We start from the raw sequence: 16,718 nt of genomic DNA, 5'->3' as shown, positions 1-16,718 counted from the left end.
TGTGTTACCTGGAGCCAGGGGTGACTGAGAGACTTGTCCACACTGTAACGCTTCCTCATCTTCACCTGGAGGAGGTTGTTGATCAGGTCTGTGGCTGTGGGTATGGATGGACCAACATGGACAACATTGACATCAGAAACAAGTGATATCTACATTTCCATCCATCCATCCCTCTACTCTGGCCACTCTAGACTAGAATGAAATACATGGCTACCTCTAGGTTGAGTCAATTATGACTACAAAACTATTCTGCTGTTCTCAGCCTCAAAGCTCCAAAGACATTTCAAAGAGATGAGAAGTAGGCCTCTTTTTCTGAGGTGGAAGATTGAAAGAGAACAGACCCTGAGAGGTGAATACCACTGGTAAAACCACAGCAAATGTTATCTTTATTTAACTAAGCAAGTCAGTTAAGAACAAATTCTTATTTACAATGACGGCCTACCCCGGCCAAACCTGGACAACGCTGGGCCAATTGTGCGCCGCCCTATGGGAATCCCAATCACGGACGGATGTGATATAGCCTGGAATCAAACCAGGCACCGTAGTGACACCTCTTGCACTGAGATGCAGTGCCTTAGACCACTGCAACACTCGGGAGATAGGTAGATAGGTGGTCTACAGGTCGACCCACACAGGCTACATCCCAAATGGCACCCTATTCCCTACTATACATATGGGCCATGATCAAAATATAGGGTGCCATTTGGGGTGCATGCACTTCTCTTACCCTCTCCAGAGATGTCCTTCCAGGGGTTGGAAGGGTACATGAAGGCAGCGTTCTGGATCTGGTCGTTGATGTCCTCGTCCTCATTGAAGGGGAAGGTCCCACTGAGGCTGACGTAAACGATCACACCTACCGACCACATGTCCAGGGAACGGTTGTAACCTTTACTGCGTAGGACCTCGGGTGCCAGGTAGGCGGGTGTGCCGACCACAGAGCGCCTGAATGACTTCTCGCCAATGATGCGAGCGAAGCCAAAGTCACATAGCTTCACCTATAGGAACACACATTGGAACCAAGGCCATCACTGAGCTGTCATGCCTTATGGGTAAGTTCCATTTTCTATTATTTAGTTAGCAAAGTAATTATAAGTGATTGATAACAAATTCTCTTTTACAATAACAACCTGGTTAAATAAAGCAATAGCATAATGAGTCAGTACTTCAGTTAGCTTGTTGTGGTGGACCACAGACTTACGTAAATAGAACATAGTAACAAAATCAATATTGCATTGCATGATGTTGTGGTGGACAGCTCATGCACTCACCTGAGGGAAGGGCTCCGCAGAGGCCAGCAGCACATTCTCAGGCTTCAGGTCACAGTGGACGATGTTCTTAAAATGGAGATGCCTCAGAGCCACTAGGATCTGCGGGTCAGGAAGCACATGGGGTGACTTACTTCTGGCTGAGCTATGGTACTTATCATTACAGTGGCTGTCCACTGGCTGGACTGTATTGTGTAATTACCTCTAAAAGGCACTAGGCCTAGGGCAGTGGTTCCACCAACTGAATTTTGCTCTGCCTAGAGTAACCCTGAAGTACCCACTCATGTACATTTTAACAGTAGGTCTCATGAGTCTTCTCAAGTACCCCCTGTTGATTGGCCAAGTACCCCCAGGCGTCCTAGTACCCCTGGTTGAGAACCACTGGCCTAGGGTAAGGATTTGGGTAACTGTTATAGGTACAGTGTAATAATGATTAATTACAATAGTTATTACGTTGTACTGACAGGAACAATTATAAAGTAATAAAAACACTGTATGCAAAGTGTTACCGTGTTGGTCATTACGAGGTAGATCACAGATATTACTGAGTACTGAGTAGTGACCTGTGTGACCAGGAACTTGGTGAGACGCTCAGGGAGCTTGCTCTTCTCACTGGATAGGATCATCTCCAGCATGTCTCCATGGAGCTTCTCCATGACAACAAAGACCCTCTCGGGGGTCTCGAACATGCACTCCAGGTTGACGATGCCAGGATGGTGAAGGTTCTGACAGGCAGGGAGACAGGGATTCAATTCAATTCAATTAGTTTAAAAGATCATTTATCCCTGATGTGCAATTAGAGGGAGAAGACCTTAGAGACAATACACAATGGGCTGGGTGACAGATGACCTCAACTATGATGAGCAAAGTGATGCACGCACACAGTATATATATATTCACTTGGTCAGTCTATGTCATGGAAAGAGCAGGTGTTCCTAATGTTTTCTACACTCAGTGTGTGTATATATATATATATATACACACACTGAGTGTAGAAAACATTAGGAACACCTGCTCTTTCCATGACATAGACTGACCAAGTGAATCCAGGTGAAAACTATGATTCCTTATTGATGTCACCACTTCAATCAGTGTAGATGAAGGGGAGGAGACAGGTTAAAGAATGATCTTTAAGCCTTAACACAATTGAGACATGGATTGTGTATGTGTGTCATTCAGAGGGTGAATGGGCAAGACAAAAGATTTCAGTGCCTTTGAACGGGGTATGGTAGTAGGTGTTAAGTAGCACTGGTTTGTGTCAAGAACTGCAACACTTCTAGGTTTTTCATGTGTATCAAGAATGGTCCACCAACCAAAGGGCATCCAGCCAACTTGACACAACTGTGGAAATTATTAGAGTCAGCATGGACCAGCATCCCTGTGGAAAGCTTTCGACACTGTGTACAATCTAATCCCCAACAAATTGAGGCTCTTCTGAGGGCAAAAAGGGGAGTGCAACTCAATATTAAGAAGGTGTCCTTAATTTTTGATAGAGCTCTAGGGTCCCTCTGTGGAGATGAGAGAAGCTTCCAGAAGGACAACCATCTCTGCAGAACTCCACCAATCAGGCCTTAATGGTAGAGTGGCCAGACGGAAACCACTCCTCAGTAAAAGGCACATGACAGCCCGCTTGGAGTTTGCCAAAAGGCACCTATAGACTCTCAGACCATGAGAAAAAAGATTCTCTGGTCTGATGAAACCCAGATTGAACTCTTTGGCCTGAATGCCAAGCGTCACGTCTGGAGGAAACCTGGCACCATCCCTACAGTGAAGCACGGTGGTGGCAGCATCATGCTGTGGGGATGGGAGACTAGGGTTAGGGTTAGGGTTACACCAGTCTCGACGTCAACAGTGAAGAGGCGACTACGGGATGCTGGCCTTCTAGGCAGAGTTGCAAAGAAAAAGCCATATCTCAGACTGGCCAATAAAAATAAATGATTAAGTTGGGCAAAATAACACAGACACTGGACAGAGGAACTCTCCCTAGAAGGCCAGGATCCCGGAGTCGCCTCTTCACTGTTGAAGTTGAGACGGGTGTTTTGTGGGTACTATTTAATGAAGCTTCCAGTTGAGGACTTGTGAGGCGTCTGTTTCTCAAACTAGACACTCTAATGTACTTGTCCTCTTGCTCAGTTGTGCACCGGGGCCTCACACTCTTTTTATTCTGGTTAGGGCCAGTTTGCGCTGTTCTGTAAAGGGAGTAGTACACAGCGCTGTACTAGATCTTTAGTTTCTTGGCAATTTCTCGCTTGGAATTGCCTTCATTTCTCAGAACAAGAATAGTCTAACGAGTTTCAGAAGAAAGGTCTTTGTTTCTGGACATTTTGAGCCTGTAATCGAACCCACAAATGCTGATGCTCCAGATACTCAACTAGTCTAAAGAAGGACAGTTTTAGTGCTTCTTCAACAGTTTTCAGCTGTGCTAACATAATTGCAAAAGGGTTTTCTAATGATCAATTAGCCTTTTAAAATGATAAACTTGGATTAGCAAGCACAACATGCCATTGGAACACAGGAGTGATGGTTGCTGATAATGGGCCTCTGTACGCCTATGTAGATATTCCATATAGAATCCGTTTCCAGCTACAATAGTCATTCACAACATTCACAACAATGTCTACACTGTATTTCTGATCAATTTGATGTTATTTTAATGAACAAAAAAAAAATAGCTTTTCTTTAAAAAAAAGGACATTTCTAAGTGACCCCAAACTTTTGAACGGTAGTGTATATATACAGTGGGGCAAAAAAGTTTTCAGTCAGCCACCAATTGTGCAAGTTCTCCCACTTAAAAAGATGAGAGAGGCCTGTAATTTTCATCATAGGTACACTTCAACTATGACAGACAAAAGGAGAAAAAAAAAATCCAGAAAATCACATAGTAGGATTTTTAATGAATTTATTTGCAAATTATGGTGGAAAATAAGTATTTGGTCACCTACAAACAAGCAAGAATTCTGGCTCTCACAGACCTGTAACTTCTTCTTTAAGAGGCTCCTCTGTCCTCCACTCGTTACCTGTATTAATGGCACCTGTTTGAACTTGTTATCAGTATAAAAGACACCTGTCCACAACCTCAAACAGTCACACTCCAAACTCCACTATGGCCAAGACCAAAGAGCTGTCAAAGGACACCAGAAACAAAATTGTAGACCTGCACCAGGCTGGGAAGACTGAATCTGCAATAGGTAATTAGGAAATGGAAGACATACAAGACCACTGATAATCTCCCTCGATCTGGGGCTCCACGCAAGATCTCACCCCATGGGGTCAAAATGATCACAAGAACGGTGAGCAAAAATCCCAGAACCACACGAGGGGATCTAGTGAATGACCTGCAGAGAGCTGGGACCAAAGTAACAAAGCCTACCATCAGTAACACACTACGCCGCCAGGGACTCAAATCCTGCAGTGCCAGACGTGTCCCCTGCTTAAGCCAGTACATGTCCAGGCCCGTCTGAAGTTTGCTAGAGAGCATTTGGATGATCCAGAAGAAGATTGGGATAATGTCATATGGTCAGATGAAACCAAAATATAACTTTTTGGTAAAAACTCAACTCGTTGTGTTTGGAGGACAAAGAATGCTGAGTTGCATCCAAAGAACACCATACCTACTGTGAAGCATGGGGGTGGAAACATCATGCTTTGGGGCTGTTTTTCTGCAAAGGGACCAGGACGACTGATCCGTGTAAAGGAAAGAATGAATGGGGCCATGTATCGTGAGATTTTGAGTGAAAACCTCCTTCCATCAGCAAGGGCATTGAAGATGAAACGTGGCTGGGTCTTTCAGCATGACAATGATCCAAAACACACCGCCCGGGCAACGAAGGAGTGGCTTCGTAAGAAGCATTTCAAGGTCCTGGAGTGGCCTAGCCAGTCTCCAGATCTCAACCCCATAGAAAATCTTTGGAGGGAGTTGAAAGTCCATGTTGCCCAGCAACAGCCCCAAAACATCACTGCTCTAGAGGAGATCTGCATGGAGGAATGGGCCAAAATACCAGCAACAGTGTGTGAAAACCTTGTGAAGACTTACAGAAGGCGTTTGACCTCTGTCATTGCTAACAAAGGGTATAAAACAAAGTATTGATAAACTTTTGTTATTGACCAAATACTTATTTTCCACCATAATTTGCAAATAAATTCATAAAAAATCCTACATTGTGATTTTCTGGATTTTTTTTTCTCATTTTGTCTGTCATAGTTGAAGTGTACCTATGATGAAAATTCCAGGCTTCTCTCATCTTTTTAAGTGGGAGAACTTGCACAATTGGTGGCTGACTAAATACTTTTTGCCCCACTGTGTGTGTGTGTATATATATATATATATATATATATGTGTGTGTGTACCAGGGTCCACAGGCGTACTCTGAAATCTGAAAAAAAGTCTAACATTTCTTCACAACAGTCTTTCACAAATCTAGCATGAACCAAATCTTTATGTTTCACTACTGTTGTGAAGTGAAACAATAGTGAAACTTAGCTACTTTAGATTCCCAGGCTATCAGGGTCTAGATTGGCTGTAAAAGAGCCAGGCTTCTCTGTCTTTTATCTACCTGGAGAATGGCCACCTCGTTCCTCAGCTGGCTCTCCTGCTTGGTAGGGAACCTCATCTTGTCGATGATTTTGATGGCCACGTCTCTCCCAGTCTTTCTGTGTTTACCTACACATGAGAATGAACCAGATAAATCACAGACTACTCGCTGCAGACTGTAGCAAACTAACTGTCTGTATTTCTTCCTCTGTCTCGAACTATAGAACAGACAGAGAAAGGAATTCTACTAATGAAAGTTGATTTGCATAACATAGAAAGAAAAATAAGTAGTCTTCCCCTCCCAGTGATTGAAACTTTAAAGAGAGGAAACGTGGATGGATGGATGTACATGAAGCCAAACGGAAGGGAACACTTCCTCTACCTCGCACTCCAACTAAGGTGCATGAATTGAAGAGCAAACTGAACTCTTGGAGGACAGTGGAAGTTGATAAAAGTGCTTTGTTATTGGTAAAAGTAAAACCAAACCATTTCGGCCCTTTAGTCTTCATCAGGACTGAATTTCATCTCCACTTCACCATGTACATGAAGCCAACAGAAATACTGTGGAGTCAGTCTGACTTACCTCCATACACAATCCCAAACTGGCCCGATCCAAGGACCTCATCAGCAAAGATCTGGTAGACTGAACTGATATCCTGCAGAAGACAAAAGACATACAGTGTCCTCGGAAAGTATTCAGACCCCTTGACTTTCTCCACATTTAGTTAGTCTTATTCTAAAATCGATTAAATTGTCCCCCCCTCCTCAATCTGCACACAATACCCCATAATGACAAAGCAAAAACATGTTTTTAGAAATGTTTGACAATTTATTTTAAAAATAAATAATGTAATCACATTTACATAAGTATTCAGACCCTTTACTCGTTACTTTGCGGAAGCACCTTTGTCAGAGATTAGAGCCTCGAGTCTTCTTCGGTATGGTGCTATAAGCTTGGCACACATGTATTTGGGGAGTTTCTCCCTTCTCTGCAGATCCTCTCAAGCTTTGTCAGGTTGGAAGAGGAGCATCACTGCACAGCTATTTTCAGGTCTCTCCAGAGATGTTCGATCGGGTTCAAGTCCGGGCTCTGGCTGGACCACTCAAGGAAATTCAGAGACTTGTCCTGAAGCCACTCCTGCATTGTCCTGGCTATGTGCTTAGGGTCGTTGTCCTGTTGGAAGGTGAACCTTCACCCCAGTCTGAGGTCCTGAGTGCTCTGGAGCATGTTTTCATCAAGGATCTCTCTGTACTTTGCTATGTTCATCTTTCCCTCAATCCTGACTAGTCTCCCAGTACCTGCTGTGGAAAAACCTCCCCACAGCATGATGCTGCCACCACCATGCTTCACCATAGGGATGATGCCAGGTTTCCTCCTGATGTGACACTTGGCATTCAGGCCAAAGAGTTCAATCTTGGTTTCATCAGACTAGAGAATCTTGTTTTTCATGGTCTGAGAATCCTTTAGGTGCCAGTTCCAAGCAGGCTGTCATGTGCCTTTTACTGAGGAGTGGCTTCCGTCTGGCCACTCTACCTTAAAGGCCTGATTGGTGGAGTGATGCAGAGATGGTTGTCCTTCTGGAAGGTTCTCCCATCTCCACAGAGGAACTCTGGAGCTCTGTCAGAGTGACCATTGTGTCCTTGGTCACCTCCCTGACCAAGGCCCTTCTCCCCCGATTGCTCAGTTTGGCCTTGCGGCCAGCTCTAGGAAGAGTCTTGGTGGTTCCAAACTTCTTCCATTTAAGAATGATGGAGGCCACTGTGTTCTTGAGGACCTTCAATGCTGCAGACATTTTCCTGTCTCGGAGCTTTACGGACAATACCTTACTGGCTTGGTTTTTGCTCTGACATGCACTGTCAGCTGTAGGACCTTATATAGACAGGTGTGTGCCTTTCCAAATCATATCCAATCAATTGAATGTACCACAGGTGGATGCCAATCAAGTTGTAGAAACATCTCAAGGATGAATAATGGAAACAGGATGCACTCGGGCTCAATTTCAAGTCTCATAGCAAAGGGTCTGAATACTTATGTAAATAAGGTATTTCTGTTTTAAAGTTTTTATAAAATTGCTAATATTTCTAAAAACCTGTTTTCACTTTGTCATTATGTAGATTGAGGAAATATATTTTTTATATTCCTACATTCCTTAGTTATCAGGAATGCTTGTGGAGCTGTAGCTATACACAGCTAATATGCTGTATTGGATAGACACTTACCACATTCTCTGTGATCTGTGAGTTAGACACTGATATGCTGATAGAAATGTCCTCTGAAGAGACAAGAAACAGATTATGTGGAGCTTCAAAAATAGTAAATGATCAAGCATTATTTGAAGAAGGACACACCAAGGACACATGGTAATTTTCTTAAGTATATTTTGATATATATTTTAATAACAACTAAATCCTAACTGGCCTGAGTGGCAGTCTGTTTGTGCTTTAATGCCAACTCGTTTTCATGCTATGGCTTGACAGCAATGGAGTTGGCAAGAGAACACGGATCTGGGACCAGGCTAGAGCCACTATTCAGTAGTAGAAACCCGCAAGGCGAAAGCACAGCCTGTGCATTCAGTATGTTTCCATTGGGGTTTCCATTGATTCTGAACCCAGGCCCAGCCATGGTGGTTAAGGTCGTATCCAGTGTTCTATACCAGCACTCTGTCCCAGTAGTGGGCCACCAAATACCAATCAGCTGGGTCAACCAAAGGCTGGGTTTATGTAACACAATCCATAGAGAAATATATAATACTGTCTGTATTGTATGCACAGGCCAGTGGAACAAAGTCTGTATCCCAAATGGCACCCTATGCCCTATGTAGTTCACTACTTTTGACAAGAATCATTGCATAAGGAATAGGTGCCATTTGGGATGCAGACAATCTTGATGCAAAATTGAACCCAAAGACCTCAACCAATACGGCCTTCTTTTTAATTGGTCTTGCAGTAAATAGGCCACTAGTTTGAGCATGTGAGACGCGTTCTTTGTGTGACAGTAGTTAACCATCAAATGACCAAACATTGTTTTATACTCCTTTGTGTGACTACAGATTGTTTGAGTTGAATGATGTTATATCACTCTCCATTAATTAAATGATGGGAGGAATTTCCCTATCACTAATTGCAGCCAGAGAGAAATCAAAAAGAGCTTGAAAATCCTCTAAAATCTCTTAAATCGTCTTAAAATGTCACCATTTAATTTTCCAGTAATACACTTTGAACAGGCAGAGGGGGGTCACAGCTGCGCGCACACACACACACACACTCATAAAAACATACAAATTGCGTGACATTACATTTGCCTGATCTCCTCAGCAGATCTCAATCACATTAGCAGCAGGCCAGGGTACAATTCTACTCACTGTGATCCTTGCCCTGTCCGGGGCCAGTGCCGACACTGGGTTGCGGAGTGACGGGCATCAGGGCCTGCCGGATGGCCTTCTCCCAGCCCTGGGCCACCTCCAGCCCCACACCCGTGGCAGCCAGGGAAGGGTTATGGAAGTGACCACTGTTATTCTCCCCCACATAGTAGACCATAGTGGCAGTGATAATCTCGAAGCAGTGGGGGTTGCTGCCCTGGGCCAGGCTGTGGAAGTCCTGAGCCTGCTCCACCTGCAGGATCTCTGACAGGGGGATCTCCTGAGGACGGAGTCAGAGGAGCAGGGTCAAAGGTCACCAAAGGTCACAATGGATTGTCAGCCAATCAAATGATCCGTGAGGTTGAGGTACTCCAATCAGCTGCTAAAAAGTACACCTATAGCGTCCTAACGTCTAACTGTCCCAGGAATTACTACACTCTCAGCTCTACCAGGTCCCCTCTCTCCTCTTCTCAGCTATGGTCTCTACTCTCTTCTCCTCACTCTCTGACAGCCTTTGAGGAATGAAGAGTGTGGGGCTTTTCAAGTCCATTTTAACATTCCGCTGCTGTAGCCGAGCGAACCAACACACCCACAAGGAGGAGAGAGAGAGAGAGAGAGAGAATTGCTGGCCAGCCAATCGTCTCTCAGTCAGCCCAGTCTGCTGCGCCCATCCGGGCCTCTGTCGCCAGTATAAGATTAACTGCTTGTGGTTTGCCGAGCATGCCACATGACAGGGCGCTCCGCCGGGTCAGGGGGGAAGCAAAGCGCTCCCCTGATTAAAAGGCAGGACGTGCCTCCCCGTTCTGGGCACGAGGCATGCTGGCAGCCTGCCAAGCAGGCAGGGAGGGAGGAACGGCCAGAGACACCACAGGGAAGCCCCCCAGGCCAGTCCTGGCCCTGACGGTCGGTCTGCCACAGGAGGAGCACGCTCAGAGATTCAGCCACAGGGCTCTCTCTGTGTCTCTTTCTCTCTCTCTCTCTCTTTCTCTCTGTCTCTCTCTCTCTCTCTCTGTGTCTCTCTCTCTGTGTCTCTCTCTGTCTCTCTCTCTCTCTGTCTCTTTCTCTCTCTCTCTCTTTCTCTCTCTTGCTCTCTCTCTCTCTCTCTCTCTCTCTCTCTCTTTCTCTCTGTGTCTGTCTCTCTCTTTCTCTCCTCTCTCTCTCTCTCTCTCTTCTCTCTCTCTCTCTCTCTTTCTCTCTCTCTCTCTTTCTCTCTGTGTCTCTCTGTCTCTCTCTCTCTCTCTCTCTCTCCCTCTCTCTCTCTTTCTCTCTGTCTCTGTCTCTTTCTCTCTCTCTCTCTCTCTCTCTCTCTCTCTCTCTCTCTCTTTCTCTCTCTCTCGCTCTCTCTCTCGTTCTCTCTGTGTCTCTGTGTCTCTCTATCTATCTCTCTGTGTGTGTGTCTCTCTCTCTCTCTCTCTCTCTGTGTCTCTGTCTCTTTCTCTCTCTCTCTCTCTCTGTGTCTCTGTCTCTTTCTCTCTCTCTGTGTGTCTCTGTCTCTTTCTCTCTCTCTCTCTGTCTCTCTCTCTTTCTCTCTCTCTCTCTCTCTGTCTCTCTCTCTTTCTCTTTCTCTCTCTCTCTGTGTCTCTGTCTCTTTCTCTCTCTCTCTGTGTCTGTCTCTTTCTCTCTCTCTCTCTCTCTCTCTCTCTCTCTCTTTCTCTCTCTCTCTCTCTGATGCAAAAAGAACATGAAAGGAGGAGAGAATAGAGAGGGAAAAGACAGCCTTGCCTGTCTGTCTGTGGGAGGATGAGGGCAACACCTTACTTTCTTCAAATAACACCACAAGCGTTACTAAAATGTTCACTACATAAATAGAAAGCAATAACTGGAATGACAGGACCTTTTCTAGCTTGTCTCCAAGCTTCACACTACACTTTAGACCTGTCACTTTTGACCTGTCAATGACTTTTTATTGTCTGTGTAACTTCTATAATTGGACAGAGACGTCTAATAAGAGATGTGATGACCGGTCTTGAACCTTGTAATACTTGGTTCCCGTTTCGTTCTGCAGCAGGGTCAGACACTTGCTGTCCAGCCTCCAGTAATGCCTCTTCCTCTGAAAACAAAAAACGATCAAAGCAGTGAGTTATCATCAAAACCTCAAATAGCATCTCTGAAAAATACTATTGAATCGCAATCTCTTTCTCTTTTTTTTTTAGATGATGCAAGAGTTTTCTTACCAGGTTGTCACGGCTGGTGTAGTGGACCATCCATCCCTCCCGAACCATGGTTGAGCTCTTCCGCTTGGTTTGTTTTATGGACTGAACCACCCGCATTAGGGGGATGAAACTGCTTGTCATGGGGCTACACAAAATGACAAGAGCACGTATGAACAAATGTATGCCTACCCACTGGGCACAGACATCAGTTTAACGACAAGTTTTGATTTACATTTGGTTGAGACATGTCACCATGTCATTGGATTTAGGTTAAAAGTTGGGTGAAAAAAATAGGAAATGCCCTTCAGTTGATGACTTTTTGCAACTCCAATGAGTTGTCCACATTGATTCACTTTTTTTAGGGTGGTTGAAATGACATGGAAACAACGTTGGATCAACCCATTTTTGGGTAATGTCAATTGCCAAATCATTGACATACATTCATAAAGCTTATGTGATGTAACAACAAACTCACAACTATTTTCATATACGAAATGCAACAGAACACAAGGAACTCCATAATTGAACGCATCTGCACACATTATACATATTCATTTCATGAAACATCATATTCCTTCCAGTCCAGTGTCTGTGGTGGCTGAGTTGGGAGAGATGAGACTCTCACGGGACATGACACAAATGTAGCCAAAGACCAACTCGAGTGCCAGAAGAATGTTACAGCCTTATGTCCCACCTGGGGAGAAGAGGACTAAGGGCTCTATTCAATCTGTATCGCAGAAGTTCAGCTCATTTAAAGGCAATGTTCCTGCGTTAGCACAGAATGCATTCATGGTAAATGCTGCATATGTCAGCTCAATCGGAAATTACCTTTAAGTTTCTATTGCCCAATCTGTAACACTTCGGTGATACAGATTGAATATGGCCCTAAGTAAGTACCTGATAGCCTTCACTGTGTCCTCGTCCTTGTCCCCATCCAGACAGGGCCCTTCAATGTAGAACTTGTCGTCTGGGGTGGAGGGCTCCTCTGGGTCTTCCATGCTCTGGCTGCCCTCACTGTTCACATCACTGTTGTCCACCTCCATGGTAGTCTCAGAGTCGGGGCCAGGACTGGCTGGTTCTGGGGCAGGAGACACAGTAGGAGGGGCGTGATATTGATTCATGAATGGATTGATTGATTTGAAACAATTAAGTACAACAAATCCCAGAGGATGACACATTAAATACACTTATTTCCACTGTGGTCCTCATGTGGTAAAGGTATGTACTGCTTACTAGCCTGGTATCCTACTGTATATGTGGTAAAGGTATGTACTGCTTACTAGCCTGGTATCCCACTGTATGAACTGTACATGTGGTAAAGGTATGTACTGCTTACTAGCCTGGGTCCCTACTGTATGAACAGTACATGTGAAGAGTTGGCTACAGTACATAGCGTATGGGACCTGGCTAACTACTTACTACATGGGGGAGGCATTCTTCCACATATCCATCAATACATCCAGTACACTGGGGGCAGAAATGCTTTTGACTAAATAGTGGGGACAAGTTATGGAGGCAATTTTAGGTAGCTATACACTTGAGACAAACTTACCTCCATTAAAGGAAACCTCACCAAGGCAGTCTCTTGGTATCTTGGCTGCACATCTCTTATGGCAGTTAAATTTACAATCTGAAAACACGAAGATTCAACATCACGTTCACTCAACCGACTGTACGAAGATGCCATATGGACATACAGTGGGGCAAAAAAGTATTTAGTCAGCCACCAATTGTGCAAGTTCTCCCACTTAAAAAGATGAGAGGCCTGTAATTTTCATCCTAGGTACACTTCAACTATGACAGACAAAATGAGAAAAAAAATCCAGAAAATCACATTGTAGGATTTTTAATGAATTTATTTGCAAATTATGGTGGAAAATAAGTATTTGGTCAATAACAAAAGTTTATCTCAATACTTTGTTATATACCCTTTGTTGGCAATGACAGAGGTCAAACGTTTTCTGTAAGTCTTCACAAGGTTTTCACACACTGTTGCTGGTATTTTGGCCCATTCCTCCATGCAGATCTCCTCTAGAGCAGTGATGTTTTGGGGCTGGTGCTGGGCAACACAGACTTTCAATTCCCTCCAAAGATTTTCTATGGGGTTTAGATCTGGAGACTGGCTAGGCCACTCCAGGACCTTGAAATGCTTCTTATGAAGCCACTCCTTCATTGCCCGGGCGGTGTGTTTGGGATCATTGTCATGCTGAAAGACCCTGCCATGTTTCATCTTCAATGCCCTTGCTGATGGAAGGAGGTTTTCACTCAAAATCTCACGATACATGGCCCCATTCATTCTTTCCTTTACACGGATCAGTCGTCCTGGTCCCTTTGCAGAAAAACAGCCCCAAAGCATGATGTTTCCACCCCCATGCTTCACAGTTTGTATGGTGTTCTTTGGATGCAACCCAGCATTATTTATCCTCCAAACACGATGAGTTGAGTTTTTACCAAAAAGTTATATTTTGGTTTCATCTGACCATATGACATTCTCCCAATCTTCTTCTGGATCATCCAAATGCTGAAGTGTACCTAGGATGAAAATTACAGGCCTCTCTCATCTTTTTAAGTGGGAGAACTTGCACAATTGGTGGCTGACTAAATACTTTTTTTGCCCCACTGTATCTATGCACATCATAGTCACATTAAGATCTTACATCTACTGTTAATCATTTGAATTAGATTATATATTTTATTGAACCTTTATTTAACTAGGCAGTTAAGAGCAAATTCTTATTTAAAATGATGGCCTACCCCGGCCAAACCCTCCCGTAACCCAGACGATGCTGGGCCAATTGTGCGCCGCGCTATGGGACTCCCAATCACGGCCGGTTGTGATACAGCCCGGGATCGAACCCGGGTCTGTAGTGACACCTCTAGCACTGCAATGCAGTGCCTTAGATCGCTGTGCCACTCAGGATCCCTCTAGCTAAACAACATACTTCCAGTGTTTGGAGTGCCTCACCTTTGCACTGCATGCCCTGGCGGAACAGGCCTTTCAGCAGGCGTTTACAGAACTGGCAGATGGTTGGTCTGGTGTAGGTGTGCACTGAGAAGGTGTGAGGCACCTTGACCCTTCCCAGCACCATCTTCTCCATCCAGATAGGCCTGCCGCTCAACAGGCTGTTACCCTTCCCTGCCCCCTGGAGAGGGCGCTGCTGAGGGGATGAGAGACAGATAGAGACAGAGGAAGAAGAGAAGAGAAGAGACAGACCGAGAGAGGGTAGGGGATAGGGGGAGGTAGCACAACGGGGAAAGGGAAGGAAAAGATAACAGATAGCACAAGAGAAAGAAAGAGTAAATTTGTTAAAAAAATAGGAAAAACATTCCAGACATTACCATACTGTGTATTTTATGTTGTATCATCTCTACAGACTGTAATGTTCTGAATAACATCTCACACAGATTTTATTGTACAGTATTTTCAGTCACCACTTCTTTAGAAAGGTACTGGAGAGTCAACCAGGCAGGAGAGAAGTAGCTGGTGTAAAACAAAAAAAGAAGAGATTTCATTGGGTGACAATGAACAGAGCTTATGAAAAGGCTTTGTTTCATCTGCCTTGACTGGGAGGCAGCAGAGCAGAGTCAACCATGCTGCTGGTCTGCCTTGACTGGGAGGCAGCAGAGCAGAGTCAACCATGCTGCTGGTCTGCCTTGACTGGGAGGCAGCAGAGCAGAGTCAACCATGCTGCTGGTCTGCCTTGACTGGGATGCAGCAGAGCAGAGTCAACCATGCTGCCGGTCTGACTTGACTGGGAGGTAGCAGAGCAGAGTCAACCATGCTGCTGGTCTGTCTTGACTGGGAGGCAGCAGAGCAGAGTCAACCATGCTGCCGGTCTGACTTGACTGGGAGGCAGCAGAGCAGAGTCAACCATGCTGCTGGTCTGCCTTGACTGGGATGCAGCAGAGCAGAGTCAACCATGCTGCTGGTCTGCCTTGACTGGGAGGCAGCAGAGCAGAGTCAACCATGCTGCCGGTCTGTCTTGACTGGGAGGTAGCAGAGCAGAGTCAACCATGCTGCTGGTCTGTCTTGACTGGGAGGCAGCAGAGCAGAGTCAACCATGCTGCCGGTCTGACTTGACTGGGAGGCAGCAGAGCAGAGTCAACCATGCTGCTGGTCTGACTTGACTGGGAGGCAGCAGAGCAGAGTCAACCATGCTGCCGGTCTGACTTGACTGGGAGGTAGCAGAGCAGAGTCAACCATGCTGCCGGTCTGACTTGACTGGGAGGCAGCAGAGCAGAGTCAACCATGCTGCCGGTCTGACTTGACTGGGAGGCAGCAGAGCAGAGTCAACCATGCTGCCGGTCTGACTTGACTGGGAGGCAGCAGAGCAGAGTCAACCATGCTGCCGGTCTGACTTGACTGAGAGGCAGCAGAGCAGAGTCAACCATGCTGCCGGTCTGACTTGACTGGGAGGCAGCAGAGCAGAGTCAACCATGCTGCTGGTCTGTCTTGACTGGGAGGCAGCAGAGCAGAGTCAACCATGCTGTGTTGAGTATCACCTTTACTGTATCTTATTTGTAATAATTGTCTAATCACAAGTTCATACATAGCTAGGTACACAGTGTTGGAGTAGTGTACTAAATGTAATTTGATTAGTAGAAATTTAATTAGATTGTGCAGTAGTTTGGTGGTAGTTGAACTAAATTCAAATCTTGGTAGTGTTTTCAGAACTTCATTACTTATTGACATGTGGTGGTGTAGCTAACTACTGGAACTACACACAACTTTTTTTTGCTAAAATAAAATATGGGTGAAGTAGGCAAGAATTTCCTTTCTTTTTCAGCATCAGACCTGCCTAAATCTCACTATGGTTAATAAGCTAAAGAACACATCCTGTTAACACCTGACTCCAGAGAGATTTATTCTTGCAATTTGTAGTCTATGACATTTTAGATTTAGATATGATAATTTTTCACAAAGTGGTTTGGGGTGTAAATTAACTACTTTTTCATAGTAACTTTAGTGAGGTAAACTATATTTTTCTTAAGGGTAGCTTTGTGTAGCTTAACTTCTTCCAGTAATTGGTAGCTTGGTAAACTATATTTTCAGAGTAGCTTCCACAACACTGTAGGCACATTTGTTAAAAAGCTATTTCACATCTTGGTGGTCATTTTAAACATCACAACATCAACTTAACTGACCACTACATAAATATTTTGAGACACAAATTGCATGGGAAGGAAAATAATCAAGAGTATTTGTTTTTAGCATTATGTTATTTAATATATAATGTTATATATTGAATGAGTGAGAAGTGGATTAAGTTAATAATATCACAAATAATCCTTTGTTTAGACGGTACAATACTGCATTAGGAGGAGCTGAAATGACTTTATGAAAGTGATTAACATGAAGAGCCTTGTTTCTTCAGTAAAATGGTCCCTGGGTTTTGATATGTATACACAG

General features: G+C 44.5%; 1 protein-coding gene across 3 annotated transcripts in view; it reads right to left on the bottom strand.

Annotated features, from left to right (window-relative positions):
• The window catches only part of LOC112250001 (serine/threonine-protein kinase D3-like), a 64,047-nt gene that overhangs the window by 2,209 nt on the left and 45,120 nt on the right, over positions 1-16,718 (bottom strand). For 2 of the 3 annotated variants that reach the window (XR_006083355.1, XM_042321537.1), the window contains exons 5-17: positions 14,274-14,466; positions 12,861-12,938; positions 12,206-12,386; positions 11,330-11,453; positions 11,128-11,205; positions 9,159-9,435; positions 8,017-8,069; positions 6,380-6,452; positions 5,819-5,925; positions 1,829-1,990; positions 1,269-1,367; positions 728-995; positions 9-94 (exon numbers count right to left, since the gene is read on the bottom strand). Coding sequence is in view for 2 of the 3 variants with exons in the window: in XM_042321537.1 (XP_042177471.1) it covers positions 9-94; positions 728-995; positions 1,269-1,367; positions 1,829-1,990; positions 5,819-5,925; positions 6,380-6,452; positions 8,017-8,069; positions 9,159-9,435; positions 11,128-11,205; positions 11,330-11,453; positions 12,206-12,386; positions 12,861-12,938; positions 14,274-14,466 (1,779 nt within the window). In the remaining variant the exon portion in view is untranslated. The remainder of the gene's footprint in view (positions 1-8; positions 95-727; positions 996-1,268; positions 1,368-1,828; positions 1,991-5,818; positions 5,926-6,379; positions 6,453-8,016; positions 8,070-9,158; positions 9,436-11,127; positions 11,206-11,329; positions 11,454-12,205; positions 12,387-12,860; positions 12,939-14,273; positions 14,467-16,718) is intronic. The other variant, XM_042321538.1, reaches the window with a different exon arrangement.

This window comes from Oncorhynchus tshawytscha, linkage group LG05, assembly GCF_018296145.1.
Source record: "Oncorhynchus tshawytscha isolate Ot180627B linkage group LG05, Otsh_v2.0, whole genome shotgun sequence".
In the NCBI taxonomy this organism is placed as follows: domain Eukaryota; kingdom Metazoa; phylum Chordata; class Actinopteri; order Salmoniformes; family Salmonidae; genus Oncorhynchus; species Oncorhynchus tshawytscha.
Note: the sequence above shows the minus strand (reverse complement) of the source record. Positions and strands in the feature narration are given on the sequence as shown.